Source organism: Moschus berezovskii, chromosome 4 (genome assembly GCF_049115385.1).
Source record: "Moschus berezovskii isolate FMDL1 chromosome 4, NW_MosBer_1.0, whole genome shotgun sequence".
Taxonomy (NCBI): Eukaryota; Metazoa; Chordata; class Mammalia; order Artiodactyla; family Moschidae; genus Moschus; species Moschus berezovskii.
The window spans coordinates 113,495,926-113,515,323 of record NC_142463.1 but is presented as its reverse complement, the minus strand read 5'-3'; the positions used below and the strand labels follow the sequence as shown (position 1 = coordinate 113,515,323).

At 35.1% G+C, this 19,398-nt stretch overlaps 1 protein-coding gene across 1 annotated transcript; it reads left to right on the top strand.

The window, feature by feature from the left end:
- The first annotated feature begins 17,577 nt into the window (after positions 1–17,577).
- Positions 17,578–18,516, top strand: LOC129541397 (olfactory receptor 10K2). Its single transcript, XM_055403276.2, has one exon. The coding sequence runs from the start codon at positions 17,578–17,580 to the stop codon at positions 18,514–18,516; it is 939 nt and encodes a 312-aa protein (XP_055259251.2).
- The last annotated feature ends 882 nt before the right edge of the window (positions 18,517–19,398 follow it).

Here is a 19,398-nt window from a genome sequence, read left to right as displayed (position 1 = left end):
CCTTATGTCAGTTACTCATTATGACAATTTTATGTCAAATTTTATGACAATAGACAAAACAATATGAAAAAGAAAAAAATAAAAAGTTTTCAGACCAATTAGGAACATTGCCGGAAGTTCCACAAACTAGAGCACTGAGACAAAAGTGGAACAGAAAATAACATGAATTTAAAGAAAAGTTTCTCCTTTTTTTAGGAAAAGAATCATTAGACTGTTAAAAAGAATCTCATGTACTTTGTGGCATTTTAAACACACTTCACTTTCCCCATTCGGAGATGCCTCAGAAAAATAGAGCTTTGCAAAAATGTCATACAGAGTGACAGAGAATGAAACAATTGGACAGTTTTCCAGGATTACAACTCCTAATCAAATCATAAGCTTTATATATTTTTCATATTGGTATGACAATAAGATTCCTTTTTAATATTCTGCTACTACATCCAGTTTGCAAACTTCTCTTTTAAAGTTATTTTTAGGGCTTATATCAGATAATTTTATCATGGGTGTATTTCCCAACTGTCAAAGCCTAAGAAGCAAATAAAATGCTTTTTGGGTACAAAATAATTTAGGATTTATTGGTTGTACCAGCCTTCATTTATGCACTTTTCAGTATATTTAAACTTTTACATCATTTTGCATTGAGGAATTACTTGGATCTACTACCAGAAATTTTTGTTTTTGCATTTTTTATGACAATAGCAAATCTTGACTTTTAGACCTCAAGTTAGGTAATCAGAAATTTCTGAAAAGATAAGTTTTTTTTCTTTCTTAATTACTATAAATTGATCATAAAATTAGCAGATATAATTACTTGAAGTTAATATTAAGATATATATGCTGATTTAAAAGTTCTTTAACACAAATGACAGGGATTTTTTTTCATTCTGTAACTATAGAGGTATTTTTATTACATATAAATATAAAGAATGTAAATATCATGTATATCGCCATGATATACATATATATATGTATGTGTATACTTAAATATAATATATATATATATATATATATATATGTTTTCTACAAGAAGAAATTGCAAACCAATGAGGCAGTTTCTCTGTATAATATCTCTATCTGGGTAAAGGGATTTCTGTCTCTTTCAAAACACTGAGAGAAATCTCAATTTATGATCATTGCTTATTCCTTTTCTTACCATTTTCTCAACATTTTTCTGGATCTACTGTCAACTAATCCGTATCTAATTCTCACTATATTCTCATGCCACTGAGTATAAATTGTAGAGTATACTACAGAAGTTAAAATTATCTGATACTGAAGGAGCACCTGTATCTATCCAATACCAAAAAAATAAAAACTATAACATTTATCACTCAGACTCATATAAGGGCAGCTGATTTCAATTAGGTGACGTTTTTTATACTATTAATATAAACCCACAGTCTAAATGAGTTATGTGATTGATATATTTGCCCTTTTCATGATGTATGGAAATCCACTGGCAAAGTATATCTGAGAAGGCAGACCCCTCTGCCCAAGAAAACATCAAAGACTGTGTTATATCAGTACTAGGGATAGAAAGATATAATAGTAGAAGATTAAAAAGATCTTCCAGACAAAAACTCACAGGCTGTAAAATTAAGGTTAAAGATGCCTCAATTGGAGAAGATCTATATTTCAGGCATAGCTTTGTGTGACTTTGTCAAAGTACTTAACATGTATATTCAGTTTCTTTATTTTTAAAATTAAATGTAACCAGGCAATAACTGTAATAAACAGAAATTACTTAACCAGAGGCTCTTAAAATAATATTCTGTAGAAGTTTTGACTTAAGCTAAGAGTTGATTACTGATCCTTAAGAGACATTTCAACTGAGAAAGTCCAAAACTCTCTAGTTAGATGATCCCTAAACTCTGTTCATGATATTTTAGAACCTAGGGGTGGAATTCAGGTTATGATCCTTAGAAATGACATTTCTGCACTTATTTTTGTAACTCTTTAGATGCTTCAAGGAATTTTATATAATTTAGAATTAAATACTCAGCCAATAATCTAAGTTACTGGGTACCTCAAAAAGGGGCAAATGTATAATTTTTCAGATGCAAAAATTTGATATTTTCAAATACTTATGGAAAACATTAATCAATCAATTAATCAAAAGAAATCATGTACACAGCCTCAGATATTAAAGAAGTGGAATTTTTGTTTTCTTAGATACACATGAAAATCCTGAATTGCCTTACTAAAATGGAGCTTAAGTATCAGGTTTCAATTATAGCTAAAAACATATCCATAAGTACACAGCAAGTAGAGAAGTGCAGATTCAGTAAGTATGTGTTTCACTTAGTTCATGAGGCTACCATTAAAAAAAAAAAAGAAGAAGAAGAAAAGAAAAAGAGATCTAGCTGGGAGCAAAACTGACCCAGTCTGATCATTAAGGAAAAATTGAAGAACTATATGAACCAACTCCAGACACTCAGTACCTGGAGTTAAAAGCACACCCTGGTTTTTCTTCTTAATCCTGTCACTTACCAGAATTGCAATGTGAGGAGGTGTTGACAATACTACCACTCACCAAGGTTTAGACCCCACAAAGCCCCAGACTAACTAGATCAATATTTCTCAATGCTCAGCAAATACCTATATTGCTCTTGTCCTTTCTAGGATTCTCCTCCTTTCTTGTCTAGGATCCCTTGACAAGTAAATATTAAACCAAAGATCAGAACTTGAAGAAATATCAGCAGAAGAGTGTGAATCTTCCTTGAGACAGAAGCTCTCCTCTGTATCAACAAAGGCAGCTTCCCCTGTTCATAAGAACTCGCAGCATTTCCAGGCAAAGTCATCATATTTAGAAATTCTGGTGACCAACGTGGGGTGTGGTTATTAGAAGTATATGCTGAGATTGTTGGACTCCTGAGGCTTGATCTATTGCCTTGGAGACATTGTCCTGTGGTTTATTAGAAGTTAAGGTCATTATGGAAAAATAATGTCACCAAGTAGCTTTAGTTGAGGAATCTGGGGAGTAGGAGTCATAAGGATAATTGGCCCATGTCTTCACTGGAAGTTGAGTCCATCTGTTAAGGATTCTGAAGGAGAAATCACCACAATTAAGACTATAATTCAAAGACCAAGTGGAAATGTTTCATTGAATTTTAAGTCAGGAAAAGATTATGTTTGTCCAGTGAGTCTCAGCTTTATTTATGAGTCAAAAGAGGGCATAATTGCAAATTTATCTTCTCAGATCTTTGTTCATAGAAATTCTAAGTAGGAACACAGGAGTGTTCTGCAAAAATCTGAATTTTTGACAAATGTCTTGTTAAAATCTAGTTGAGCATTATCATTAAATTTCTTGTTATTTTACAAATTTTTACTAGAATAACTAGATATATATAGTTGTCAATTTTATTCAAGCTAATCCAAAATCAATATAATTCTAATTCCAACTCCAGCATAAATTGTGAAAGCAACCTAACAATACAAATTTATGAAGTTTACATGGAATAATAAGACACTTTTGAAAAAGGAAAAGTGATATAGAGGTTCACTTTCCCCAACAGTCAGATGCCTTAGTGATAAAAAGAGCTTGCTTCTAGAATAGGAAGACTTAAATATTACAAAGAGGCAGAAAGGAGATCTCTGAAATTGATCTATATATATTTGGAAAATTTGTCTTTGACTAATTACCTCACAAATCAGTAAGACCATTGTAATTAGTAAATAATACTGAGAAACCAGGCTCTCTCTATGTATCCATCACTTAGAAGTAGGTGTCATAATATAAAATTAAATGGCTTACTGAAGGCTCAGGCAAAGCACCACCTATGTGACAACACATGATGGAACCCCATAGGTCTACTCAAAGCAGTGTATACTCTGAGCTAGCAAACAATTTATTGTGCCTATTCTCCAACAACAAGAATATATTCGGTCTGGGAACCAATGTAATGGGCGGAGCGGGGGAAATGATTCTTTTTATTAATACCTCTAATGACTTACATAATAGTGGGCTTCACAGCTCAGAGGTGCTATTTTTCGAAGGAGTGTTGCTTCTATCAGGAAACACAAAAACAGAAGTTGAAACTTGCCCTTGGTTACTTGAGTCTATTTTGTTCTATTTTCAAATCATCCACAGATGGAAAGGAGATTTTTACACTAGTTAGGATATTGATCCTACTTTTTATAATTACTATATAATTGCTTTTACTTTTCTAAAAATATTTCACTTAATACAAAAATTTAAATGTAAATTACAGACCTGCAAGTTATATATAGACCATAAATGGATGGATTTAGTTCTGTGCTTTCTATTCAATTCCTTTGGTCTGTGTGTTTGATTTTGTCAATGGCATACCATTTTGAATACTGTAGCTTTGTAATATATTTTTAAATCTTAAAGAGTGAGGCTTTAAAGCTTTGTTCTTCAATATTGCTTTGGCTATTCAATGTCCTTTGTGGTTCTATATTTAATTTCAGGTTTTTTTTTTTCCTATTTTTAAAAAAAATGTCAATAGGATTTTCATAGGAATTGAACTTTGTTGATCACATTGGGTAGTATAGACATTTTAACAATATCAATTCTTTCAGCCTGTTGATCACATTGGGTAGTATAGACATTTTAACAATATCAATTCTTTCAGCCTGTAAATGCTGCCTGTCTTTCCATTTATCTGTTAGTTAGATGTCTTTTCTTTCATGTTTCTTCATTCACTTCCTTCTTCAGTATTTTACAACTACCAGTGTACAAGTTTTTCACCTCTTTGGCTAAGTTAATTCCTAAATATTTTTTTCTGTCTGTTGCTATTACGAATGAAGTTATTTTCTTAATTTCCTTTTTGGATAATTTATTGACAGTGTATAGAAACATACCTGGTTTTCTGTTGATTCTGTATCTTGCTACTTTACTAAATTTGTTTGTTAGTTTGAATACACATTTTCTGATTGAATTGTTAGAGTTTTCTATGTTTGCATCATCTGCAAATAGAAATACTTTTACTTTTCTCATTCTGATTTTTATTTCTTTTCCTTGTCTAATTGTTCTGACTAGGACTTCTAGTACAATGCTGAATAGGCGTGACAAAAGTGGGAATCTTTCCACTGTACCCAATCTTAGATAACAAACTTTACATTTTCTTTCATTGATTATGATTTAGCTGTGGGCTTTTTATATACCAGCTTTACTTTGTTAATGTTCTATAACTATTTGGAGAGAGTTTTAATCATGATTGGATGTTGAACTTTGTCAAATACTTTTTCTCCATGTATTTATTTGATGATGTTTTTTATTTCATTAATGTGGTACAGCACATTGATTGATTTGTATATCTTCAACCACCCTTGTATCGTTAAGAATAAAATATAATAAATGTAATGTTCTCTTGTATTTAGTTTCCTAGTATTTGGTTGAGGATTTTTCCATCTATGCTCTTTGGGGATGTTGGCTTGTAGTTTTCATGTTGTCTTTACCTGGTATTGGTATCAGGATGATGTTAGCTTCATTATTTAAATTTGAAAGTGTTCCTTCCTCATCTATTTTTTGGAAGCATTTAATAAGGTGTGTGTCAATTCTTTTTTGTAAGCTTGGTAAAATTAGCTCACAAAACCATCTGATCTTGGATTTTTCTTTATTGGGAGATTTTTGATTACTGATTAATATCTTTAACTGTTATTTGTCTACTTAAACTTTCTGTTTCTTCTTGATACAGTTTTGGTAGATTAATGGTTCTATAAATGTATTCATTTCTTCAAAATTACCCAATTTAGAGGTAGTTAATTGGTGATAATATTCCTTTATTGCTCTTTTAACATTCTGAAGCATACATTATAATGCCTCCTCTTTTGTTTCTTTTATTTTACTTGAGTCTTCTCTTTTTTCCTACTTAATTTAGCTGACTTTGTAAATTTTATTTTTCTTTAAGAAAAAGCTTTTAGTTTTATTGATTCTTATGTCTTTTTCCTTAGTCTATGTTTGATTGATTTCCTCTCAAAGTTCATTATTTTACTCCTTTCATTAACTTTGGGTTAACATGTCAATTAAGTAAATCATTTTCTTCTTCCATAAAATGGCAGGATTGGATGAGATGAGCTTAAAATCACTTATTGATTTAATGTGCTTTGTATGAATCTTCTGTACAACCATAAAACAAAGAATGAGAACAACTTACAGAAATAAACTTATTCAGATATGATTGACTTGGAATTTTTTAAAACTTATGTCACTGCTTCTCATGCCTTCTGCTTTCCCCTCCTTCCTTGATTAGTGTGCTTAAATTGTTACTAATTTTTTTTCATATCAGTATCATTAGCTTTGTACAGAAATGCATCTGTGGTTTCCATGGAAGAACCTCACTTTTGCCATATTCTTTCTGTTCTGGATGTAAGGATGTCTGAGTTTGATTCCCAGTGCCTATTGGTGAGGTAGAACCAGAATATGACCTCCAAGTCCATTCTTACAGGCTTCTCAAAGCTGGGGCATCTGCATATCCTTCTCTTCTTCTTTTCCTCCTGGTCTACCTGACCACTCTAATGGCCAATCCTACCATCATGGCTGTCATTCCTTTTGGATCAGGATTTGTACACTCCTATGTACTTCTTTTTCTTTGTCTTCTCCTGCTCTGAAACCTGTTGCATCTTGCTCATTGTACCAAAATGATGACCAGCTGTTTTCCACAATACTATTTCTTTCTCAGAATATAGTTACTTCCCTGTTCTATTTCTTTGTGGGCTTGGCATGCACCAACTCTTTTCTAAATGCTGTGGTGGGCTATGATCACTATACTGTCATCTGCAACCTTCTCAATGACACACTCACTGTAAGCTGTGCCACCTGCATGCTGGGTTCAGCCTCAAGCCTCTGTGGTTTCCTGATCTCTGTGGTTGTCAACGCCTTGGTATTTAGTGTACTCTTCTGTACCTCCAGTCAGATCAACCATTTCTTCTGTAGCATTCCCCCAGTTATAAAACTGGGCTGCACAGACACCAGTCTGAAGGAGATGGTTATCTTCTTCCTCAGCATTCTGGTGTTGCTGGTTCCCTTAGTGCTGATCTTCATCTCATACGCCTTCATTGTTTCCACCATCCTCAAGATCTCTCTGTAAGGAAGTATAAAGGGTTTACCACCTGGTCTTCCCACCTCATAGTGGTCATTGTCCACTATGGCTGTGCTTCATTTATCTATTGAGGTTCACATCCCTGGGCTCCTCATACACCAGCTTGTGGCAGTGACCCACACAGTGATCACCTCTCTACTCAAACAATTTGCCTACACATTGAGGAATAAGGAAGTGAAGACTGCTCTTGAAAAGTTTTTTACTAGTACTCATTTCCCAAAATTATGTGTGTGAGTTGATAAGTTGGCAAAGTTATATTCATGAAAGTGTCCTGGATGGAACTTCAATTTGAGAGACAAATAAATCTTTTTTGTCAAAAAAGAAAGATAGAAAGAAAGACTTAAAGCTACCTGAGTCTTTTTTATTTTAAAGTCATTATGAGTGGATTGGACAAGATGGGGGAGTAGGAAGACTCTGAACTTAACTCCTTCCATGGACACACCAAAATTACAGTATTTATAATCTCATCAGTTACAACTATTGATGAGAAAGACTGGAAAGCTAGCAGAAAAGATATTCTACAACTAAAGACATACAGAAGGAACCACAACCACAAGAAGAATCGCAGCTGATGATCTCAGTGGGCAACTCACAGACAGACTATTATCACTATCACAGAGATTCTCTGTCAGAAGTAAGAAGCCTGAGCTGAGCCCCAAATCGGGGGCCTTATGACAGAATGATGACCTCAAAAAAGTTTGGCTTTGAAAGCCAGCAGAGTTTGCTTTCAGGAAAGTCAGAGGGTTGTACAAAATAGAGACTCCACTCTTAAATCCACAGTGATGGTTCATATAAACCAGGGATCTGAGTGGGCTGAGACTACATGAGCTTACACTTTTCATTTAGGCTATTAGACTGATATTTAAATGTATGATGTGGTCACACTGTTTTGTAGAACTTTTATTCTGCCTGGATTTCTAATGATTATTTATGACTTAATCAATATGATCAATACTTCTGTTTGAAGTACTACTGGAAATCACATCCTTTAGATGTTTTATATCTGAGAACAATAAGACTCAATTATGTATGCTTTGAATTAGCTAGTATGAACCTTGTTGTTTAATTTTAAGATTACATTTAATACATATGTTTGTTCGCTGTACACATTTCTATGTAATGGCTCCTCCCAAATTCACCTTATTAAGATATCATTATTCACCTTTGTTCTAATTTCTTACATTTTTACATAATAATGCTTGCCTTAATAAGACATACTTTAAGTCATCTTCAATCTGTCATGGAATGAAATCAGGTCTTATAATTTAAGATTCTTTGGGCTGCAAATAAAAGATAATCCAACTCAAACAGGCATTAACAAAAAAATATAACGTGGTTTATGTAAGCTTGAAAAGTCCAGTGCAACTGTGGTTCTGGCACCACATTTGATACAGAGTTCAAACAGTTATCTGGATGCATCTCATAGATCTGCTTCTTCAGTCTTGGTTCCATTTTTTTAGCCTAAACTCAGCAGTCTCTGACAACTTTAGCTTACGAAATCTAGTCCAGAGGAAGAAATCATTCACATCCTTGGATGTAAAAACAAAAGTTGGGAGACTGAATTTTGTTGATCCTGATTGAACAGATTTAGATCACATGCTCATCTTGAATCAAACACTACAGAAAAAAAAATCCAATATCCTGACTGACTTAGTAAACATTACCTGCTCCTCCTGAAATTTCAGGATGAAGCAATTCGATGAACATGAGAACAAAATTTAAAATATAATAAAATTGAGATATTACTCCAAGTAGTGGGTGTGTCCATCTGTATTTCTTTCTGGAAAAATCTCTACTCAGCTTCTTTACCCAATTTTAAACAAAATTTTTGTTTTTGTTTTTTTGCTATTAAATTGTATGAGTTCCTTATATTTTTGGGTATTAGTCTTTTACCAGATACATTGCTTGCAAAACTATTTTTGTATTTCACAGATTGTCTTTTTAATTTGTTGATTGTTTCTTTGCTGTGCAGAAGTTGTTTGACATAATTCTACTTACTTATTTTTGCTTTTGTTATGTGTACTTTGAGGGGCATATTAAAAACCCTGCAATGGCAAATGTTAAGAAGCTTTTTCTCTATTTTTTACTAAGAATTTTATAGTGTCAGGCTTTATGTTTAAGTTTTTAATCCATTTTGAGTTCATCTTTATGTATGCTGTAGCAAAAGGGAACTGTTTTATTATTTTGAATGTTGCTATCCAGTGTTTCCTAGAACCATTAATAGAGGCTATGCTTTCCCCAATTTGAAAACAAAACAAATAATCAAAGGTAGATACACAATACTCAAAATCATTAATCATCAGGGATATGCAAACTATAACCATAGTGAGATATCATCTCACATCTGTTAGAATGACCTTTATCAATGAAAAGATAATACATTGGCAAGCGTGTGGAGAAAGGGGAATTCTGGTACACTGTTGGTTGAAATACAGATTGATACAGCCATTAGGAAAAACAGCTTGGAAGTTCTTTTAAAATTCAAAATAAAACTACCATATGATCTAGGTATCCCACTTTTGGGGCACTTATTGAAAGGAATTGAAATTAGAATCACAAAGCAATACTTGCATCCCCGTGTTAATTGAAGCACCATTCACAATATCAAAGATATGAAAACAACCTAATGGTATGTATAAAAGAAAATAGATAAAGAAAAAAATGTGGTATATATATATATATATATAGAGAGAGAGAGAGAGAGAGAGCACAATATTATTCAGCCTTAAAAAAAAAAAGGAAAGCCTAACATTTGCCACAGATTGGGTGAATTTCAAGAGCGTTACGCTAAGAGAAATAAGCCAGACACAAAAAGACAAATACTGCATGATCGCCTTATGTGTGAAATCTGTGAAATAGTTAAACTAGTAGAAGAAGACAATAGGATAATGGGAATAAAGGAAATGTGGAGATGTAGGTTAAAGGGTACAAAATTTCAGTTAGCAAGATAACTGGAGATGTACTATACAGTATGGTACTTTGAGATAACAATAGTGTATTGTATACTTAAATTTTGCTTAGAAGACAGGCCGTACGTCTTCTTATCACAATTTATAAAAAATGATAATAAAGGTAGCTGGAGAAAATTTTGGGAGGTCATGAATATGTCTATGGTTTTGATGGTGGTGATTGTTTCATGGATATGTATTGTTGTTCATTGCTCAGTTGTGTCAGACTCTTTGTGACCCCATGGACTTTAGCACGCCAGGCTTCCCTGTCCTTCATCATCTCCTGGAGCTTGCTCAAACTCAGGTCCATTGAGTCAGTGATGCCATTCAACCATCTCATCCTCTGTCATCCCCTTCTCCTGCCTCCAATCTTTCCAGGGATTAGGGTCTTTTCTAATGAGTCAGTGCTTCCGATCAGGTGGGAAAAGCTTTGGAGCTTCGAGTTAAGCATCAATCCCACCAATGAATATTCAGGATTGATTTCCTTTAGGATTGATTGGCTTGCTCTCCTTGTAGTCCAAGGGACTCTCAAGAGTCTTCTCCAACACTGCAGTTCAAAAACATCAATTCTTTGGTGCTCAGCCTTCTTTATGTTCCAACTCTCACATCCATACATGACTACTGGGAAAACCATAGCTTTGACTAGACAGATATTTGTCAGCAAAGTAATGTCTCTGCTTTTTAATATGCTGTCTAGGTAGGTCATAACTTTTCTTCCAAGGAGCAAGCATCTTTTAATTTCATGGCTGCAGTCAACATCTGCAGTGATTTGGGAACTGAAAAAAATTGTCTGCCACTATTTCCATTGTTTCCCCTTCTATTTGCCATGAAGTGATGGGACTGGATGCCATGATCTTCAGTTTTTGAATGTTGAGTTTAAAGCCAACTTTTTCACTCTCCTCTTTCACTTTCATCAAGAGTCTTTTAGTTCTTCGCTTTTTGCCATAAGGGTGGTTTCATTTGCATATCAGAAGTTATTGATATTTCTCCCAGCAATCTTATTCCAGCTTGTGTTTCATCCAGCCCGGCATTTCGCGTGATTTACTCTGCATATAAGTTAAATAGGTGACAATATACAGCCTTGACATATTATTTTCCCAATTTGAAACCAGTACTTTTTTCCATGTCTGGTTCTAATGGTTGCTTCTTGTCTTGCATACAGTTTTCTCAGGAGGCAGGTAAGGTTGTCTGGTCATGGAAATATACCTATATCAAATTCATCTAGTTGTATCATCAAATATGTACAGCTTTTCCCATCTCTATCATACCTTAATTTAAAAAAGCTTTAAAAAATTAAAAAACAAAACAAAACATGCATTTGGAGTAAATGATGGACACCAATAACAACAACAAAAACGCTTGGCATTCAGAATCAGATATCTAAAATTTCACTTTTCTTATTCCTTTTGGGACATTATTTCTCCATCTCACTTATTTTTTGTTATTCCTTTGTTTTCACGTTTGTTCTCAATATCATTATTTCTCAACTTATCAGATAGTTGATGAGTTCTAACTATGCATCAAGCCATTGTTAGGGAACTTTAACATTTATTGACATTGCTTTTGAAATCAATCATTTCTAGCTTAGCCACAGGCAAATGGAAACCAGAAATTTTGGAAACTGGAAAATAAATGATATTTTTGTTTAAACGAAGAGGTCATTGATATAATTGGGATAATGCTGCCTGTGACCATTTATTCACCCAACATTCAGCACACCTTTAGTGTCTCCTATGTGTAACAGTATGCTATATTAGTTTCTGGATAATGGAATAAAGAGGGAGAAAAAATGAACTCAGTGGTTAATGGTGAAATCAATCTCCTTTCAACTTTTCCTGACCTGGGCCTTTACTGTAAAAGCAACATTGCTCAGTTGGTTCTCTCAGCCTGACAGAAAGATATATTCCCAATTATAAGTGCAAAAGCACATTTTATGCTGAACAAACATGCTTTATAATGTACCCATCATCATGAATTACACCTTTTCAATCCTTTGGTAACATAAAATTGAGAAATCAATTCAAAAGTGTCAATTTTTGAAAATTGCTGCATCTGAAAGTGGCTTAGAGCCTTCCACTCCCAAAGCCCTAATATTTGAGTACAATTTGGAGCAATTTGGCATTTGATAACTTGCCTCTACTTTCCACAATCAATTCAGCTATTTAATTAAACCCAGTGCAACGTCTCCATGGCAATGACTGTGGCATCAGGAGACCCAAAGAGAAACCTCCCACTACCAATAAATGCAATGAAAGTGCCAACACTTCTGTGGTCATTATTACATATGACTTGTGGTCTTTGATCAGTTGGCACAAAATGTCAAGAAGAAACTAGTTACACTTGATTTGGGTCTGGGTCGAAGTCCCCAGACCATCGTCATATCTCTACCCCTGAGTAGAGATCGGTAGCCTCTGCCTTGTTTTGATCTTTTCCCATTGTCCATTTCAACTGGGTTCTAGCTCCTGTAGTCACTGTGCCTCTGGCTTTTCTTAGGGAGAGGGAGAGTCTGATGGGGGCCCATCTATGAGTAACAGACAGCATGTTGGACTCAGCACCTACAGCAATGAGCACCTGGATGGTGGACAGGGACAAGAGCAAGCATCTATCCCCAGCAGGACCTGTGCTTTCTCAGCTGAGGTAAGAGACAGAGAAGGGTAAGGGGCCCACACTGGTGTAGTGACAGTGAAAGAGAGAGACAGCCATACCTAAGAATGAGGACACCAAATAATGTTAATCAAGATTAATGAAATTTTAAAATGAACTTTTATAGAACTATACATGTACGTTTTATACATACTTTAAATTAATTGTCTCATTGCTCTTCCTAAATTTACATGGACACAGTCTTGGTTCTGATTTAATTCAAAAATACACTCAACAACACTTTATTCACAAAACTTTTGTTTCATTTTAGTAAGAACAACAAACATGAGATCTACCCTCTTAGTAAATATTTAAGTATACAATAACAAAATGTTAGCTATAGATACAATATTATACAACAGATCTCTAGAAAACATTCATCTCACATAACTGAAACTTAACACCAATGAACAGCCACTCTCTCTTCCTTTCCCCAAGTCCTGGCAGTCACTATTTGACTTTCTCTTTCTGTGAATTTGACTATTTTAGATAACGTTTGCAAAATGGAATTTGTTCTTCTGTGTCTGGCTTATTTCACTTAGCATGGCACTAGTGGTAAAGAACCTGTCTGCCAATGCAGGAGACATAAGAGACATGAATCGGATATGATCCTTGGGTCAAGAAGGTCCCCTGGAGGAGGAAATGGCAACCCACTCCAATATTCTTGCCTGGAGAATTCCACGGACAGAGGGAGACTGACGGGGCCACAGTCCATTGTGTCACAAAGAGTCAGACATGAATGACAAATTTTCACTTTGTCACAGCTATACATAACATTTATGACCCCAGTTTTCTGGAGATCCCCTTGAATAAGAAACAAGGACAAAAATGCAATATGCCTTCCTCAGTCCTGGGAACGGCAATCATCTTTATCTTATATACTCTTCCTGAAATCAATGGAGTATACCAAGCAGTATGACAGAAATATTCTCAAAATTGTCTTCCCTTTCAACTCTAAATTACAACTACAGAACTAATATTTGTGTGATATTTAAGCTTTGCAATGATATTCTCTTGTTCATTTTGAACAAACCTTGAATATTAGGTTAGCTGGTATCAGAATGAACCCTATTATAAGGAAGAGGAGAGTACTTCAGACATGTTGAAGTCCTATAGCTAATACACAGTGGGGTTGGGACTTGAGCCTGTAACAAAATTGTAACAAGAATCCTTTTTTCCTTTCTTCTTTTTTTTTTTTTAATGCTACACATTTATTAAAAACATCAAAAGTTTAGAAAGACTGAACATATTGGTAAGCATGTGGAAGAACTGGAAGTCCCAAACTCTCTGGTAGGAATACAAAAAGGAAACAACTATTTTAGATCACAGTATGTGCCGATGTGCTCAGTCGTGGCCAACTCTTTGAGACCCCATGAACTTTAGCTCACCAGGCTCCTCTGTCCATGGAATTTTCCAGGCAAGAATACAGAAGCGGGTTGCCATTTCCTTCTCTAGGGAGGAATCCTTTTGTTAAAATACCATCCTATGTAAGGAGGTGACAGAATACTATTTTTCCTTTCTCACCAATACACACGCACACACACACACACATTTTACTTCTATGCCAGTCAGAATATTCATAGTTTTGTGCTTGTTCCACTAACTGTGTGAATTTGAAAGGAGTCTCCAAACACTTTGATTCTCAAATTATTCTCTGTTACAGTGAAAAAGTCAAAAGTAATACCTACTCATGAGATCATGATGAGGACCAAATGAGAGACCAAATATAACAGTATTTTCACACCATCTGCATTATGAAAAACATGATAAATAATGCTTTATTTTATATTTCTATACAATGCATCTAAATTTTTGTTGATAAGCTGATACCAAAATTATATCCTACTTTTTCTTCCTGGAAACTTTAAAATCAATACAGATGGACTAATATTTGGGATGATGATCCCCAAATAAGTCAACTGAATTGGGCTTTTTGGTGGTTTTTGAGTTTGTGACCTCAATGTGGCAGTTTTGGTAAAGAAAGAAAAGGAAGAAAAAGAGAAGAAAGGAGTGTCTCTCAGTTCACAGAATTATGTAAATTTTGTTATTTCCTTTGTAAAAAAAGATGTATCTTTATGCTTGACAACAAAACGACAGGTATTTGTTCCATTCTGAAGGGCTAATCAACATTAAGGAAAATTAGTCATCTACATCACAAGGTTTACATAAAGAGTGACACTGACACTCAGTCCATATTTTTATCAAAATGTTTATAGCTGACAGTCAAATGGCATTTGCTCTTCAAAGATTTCCATGAAGTTGCTTGTTTTTTCCTCAAGATTTTCAAGATTTTGCTTGTTCCTTTATGATATTTATGATGCATGTCTTTATTTATGATGACATTTATGATGTATGTATTTATTTATGTATGTCTTACAATATGGCTAGCTATTTAATTATAGCTTCCATAAGAAAGGAAAAATTATTTTATTATTCATATATATAACTGTAATGCTTAAAATATAATAAAAACAATGAAGTTATAAAATATGGATATTATTAAGTAATCTAATCTAATCTTTCAATTCAGTTCAGTTCAGTTGCTCAGGCATGTCTGACTCTTTGTGACCCCATGGACTGCGGCACACCAGGCCTCCCTGTCCGTCACCAATTCCTGGAATTTATTCAAACTCATGTTCATTGAGTCAGTAATGACATCCATCCATCTCATCCTCTGTCATCCCCTTCTCCTCCTGCTTTCAATCTTTCCCAGCATCAGGGTCTTTTCAAATGAGTCAGCTCTTCGCATCACGTGGCCAAAATATTGGAGTTTCAGCGTCAGCATCAGTCCTTCTAATAAATATTCAGGACTGATTTCCTTTAGGATGGACTGGTTGGATCTCCTTGCAAACCAAGAGACTCTCAAGAGTCTTCTCCAATACCATGGTTCAAAAGCATCCATTTTTCAGCACTCAGATTTCTTTATATTTCAACTCTCACATACATACAAGACTACTGGAAAAACCATAGCTTTGACTAGATAGACCTTTGTTGGCAAAGCAATGTCTCTGCTTTTTAATAAGCTGACTAGGTTGTTATAACTTTCCTTCCAAGGAGCAAGTGCCTTTTAATTTCATGACTGCAGGCACCATCTGCAGTGATTTTGGAGCCCCAAAAATAAATTTTGTCTGTCTCCACTGTTTCCCCATCCATTTGCCATAAAGTGATGGGATCAGATGATTTGGTCTTCATTTTCTGAATGCTGAGTTTTAAGCCAAATTTTTCACTCTCCTCTTTCATTAAGAGGCTCTTCAGTTCCTCCTCACTTTCTGCCATAAGGGTGATGTCATCTGCATATCTGAGGCTATTGATATTTCTCCCAGCAATCTTGATTCCAGCTTATGCTTCATCTCTAATTTTTAAGAACTCAATAAAGGACTTTCCTGATGTATCAGATGGTAAAGAATCTGCCTGCAATGCAGGAGACCTGGGTTCAGTATCTAGGTTAGGAAGATCCCCTGGAGAAGGGAACTGCTACCCACTCCAGCCTCCTTGCCTGGAGAATGTCATAGACAGAGATTCCTGGTGGGCTACAGTCCATAGGGTCTCAAAGAGTCAGACACAACTGAGCGACTAACAGTTTCATGTTTTCATTTTCAAAGAGCTGATGTTGATTTCTATATATGTAGACTAAAACATACATAAAGTGTGCATCATTGATTTATAGAGCATCCAAAATGATAAACTTCTAAATTGTTATTCGTATGTGACTAAATCTGACTATGCAATACTATTTTATCTTCTAAACTTATCCTATATACCCCCACACTCCAAAATAGGAATTTTGGGAAACCTCCTTTGCTCTCTGCAAGGCGTAGATAACCTGCCTGGGTGACTCAGACTACATAGAACCAAATACCAAAGAACTTGCTTGGAACTTCAAGATCAGTCAACTTGCCTCCCTTCCAGTGCAGAACAGGACTCCAGTAAGACCAAGTTACTTTTAATCAAGCTTGGAGAACTCAGAGGAATGATAATCTCTTTTAAATCCCCTTTGCACCCCTGAGAAAGTTCAGAAAGGCAGTTTCAGCAACTTGCCATGTGTTCAATAAATGCTCATTATATCCTTGATGAAAATATTTCTAATTCCCGAAGAACAACAAAAAAGTGATTAGATGGAATTCTTTATTAAGCACTAGGTATTGAATGTCTCTTTTGTAATACATGGTTCCAATTAATTTACTGTATAACCCTAGAAGGCAAGAATTACTTTTCTCATCATACAAATGAGAAAGTGGGACTTAGAGAATTTGTGATCTTACCACAAGAACATGCCGGAGTCAGGATTAAAGCTTATATCTATCTAAATTCAAAATTCATTTTATTCCTACAGCACTCAATTTTACATATGTTTGCAAGGATAAAATTTAAGATTATATTTGTATAAATGTATTCATAGTCCTAAGAATTGAGGAACTTGGAATTAGAAAGATGGTAGCAATTATTTAGTAATAAATGTACCTTCTAAGCAATAAAAATCATCATGTTAGGCACTGAACAAAGAATCAGGGGGATAAATGGAGGAAGAAAAGATGTGTGCATTTCATAAGGTTTGAGTTGGGGAGATGGAATGGTATAACTATAGAAGCAGAAAACATCAGGGTCAACACAACACTTTTCTCCAGAAATCAGGATATGTCACTGGTTTCCTGAAATCTTTATACAACTGTATAAAAGAAATGTCAAGAAAGTTTTCCTATGATGTTAAAAATATTGGGGAAACTCAAAGTTGGATGCAAGCTTTGAATACTTTTAGATGCTTCTTTATGTCTTACAAAAACCAGGAAGGGGAATAATGAATAAACTCAAAACCTGAGAATACATGTTCTATGATCACCAGTTTCTTGGGATTCTTCTATTTTTCAGAGATTATTCTTGCCACTGTCTTCTTTCTCAGATTGTCTTCTGATGATGCGTCTTCCATGGAGTGTGTCAATGAGACCTTGGTGAGAGAGTTTGTCTTCCTTGGCTTCTCATCTCTGGCTGGGCTGCAGTGGCTGCTCTTTGCTATCTTCCTGCTGGTCTACCTGTTCACCCTGGGCACCAATGCCATCATCATTTCCACCATTGTGCTGGACAGGGCCCTCCACACCCCCATGTACTTCTTCCTTGGTGTCCTCTCCTGTTTTGAGACTTGTTACACCTTCGTCATTGTACCCAAGATGCTGGTTGACCTGCTGGTCCAGAAGAAGACCATCTCCTTCCTGGGCTGTGCCATCCAGATGTTTTCCTTCCTCTTTCTAGGTTGCTCTCACTCCTTCCTGCTGGCAGCCATGGGCTATGATCGCTATGTGGCCATCTGTGACCCTCTGCGCTACACAGTGCTCATGGGGCATGGGGTGTGCATGGGACTAGTGGCTGCTGCCTGTGCCTGTGGCTTTATTGTTGCCCAGATCATCACATCCTTGGTATTTCACCTGCCCTTTCACTCCTCCAACCAACTACACCACTTCTTCTGTGACATCTCTCCTGTTCTCAAGGTAGCATCTTACCATACCCATTTTAGTCAGATTGTCATTATCATGCTCTGCACATTGGTCCTGATGATTCCCCTGCTGTTGATTTTGGTATCCTATATTCACATCATCTCTGCTATACTCCAATTTCCTTCCACATTAGGCAGGTACAAAGCTTTTTCCACCTGCGCTTCTCACCTCATTATTGTCATTGTCCATTATGGCTGTGCCTCCTTTATCTACTTAAGGCTTAAATCCAACTATTCCTCAAGCCAGGATGCTCTCATATCAGTATCCTACACAATCCTAACGCCATTGTTCAATCCTATGGTTTACAGTTTGAGAAATAAAGAGTTCAAATCAGCTCTTCAAAGAGTTGTGGGAAGAACAATTTGTTTATCATGACGTTAATCTAGATTCTGCATTTTTAAGTACGTGGCTAAAAATTTCCTGAGTAAAAATGAACAAGCAAGGAGCAGTGTTCAAGAACAGATATACTTCTCAGTTATTTCTGAATACAAAAATTAAAAAAAAATAGTATCTTGTCATGGTCACATAAATTATTGTCTACTGAAGTCCTCTTGATTGACAGAAAAATACTGGATAGCTACTGTAGGAAAATATATACAGATTCAGAATACTATACTTTTGCAAACACTATTATCCAATCTCAGACAGATTGTAACCGTACAAAATACTGTACAACATTAACTCTCTGGTTTAGCAACCCAGAAATCTCCCTCTCTTTATTGCTCCCTTTTCTGGATGTTAGTATAGTCGGATCACAATTTGTATTATTTTATCATTTTTTCCAAATCTTAATTTTTTATTCCATTCTCCAATAACTATTAACTTATAGATGGAAAACATTATTTGTATTTATAAAGCAGACTGAGTAGACAAAATCATCAAATAATATTCAGTCTTTATAAAGAGCAAATACCCTTCAACATCTTTGGTTTGGCTTAGGACACACTTTTTGAATGAGATGGCATTTGTAAAGTTACAATTTTTGGTACATACATCATATCCAATGTTCAAATAAGAATATTATGCAAAAAGTTATCCATTTCTATGTTTCTAGTGTATTGAGAACTGTTTATTTTTTAATTTATTTTGTTATGCACCAGTACAAATCTAAATTTAGTTAGAATTCCTTAAAGATATTCACAAGGACATTGATTAAAGAGAGGACCTAGAATCACACAGACTGGGCAAGAAAAGCAGACTAAGTTTAACCATTACATTAAGTAGAAAAGTCTGCATAAAGAGTAAACAGCATCTGTC

Excerpts from the sequence above, each read along its gene's own strand:
- LOC129541397 (XM_055403276.2), top strand. The coding sequence starts at position 17,578 with ATGGAGTGTGTCAATGAGACCTTGGTGAGAGAGTTTGTCTTCCTTGGC.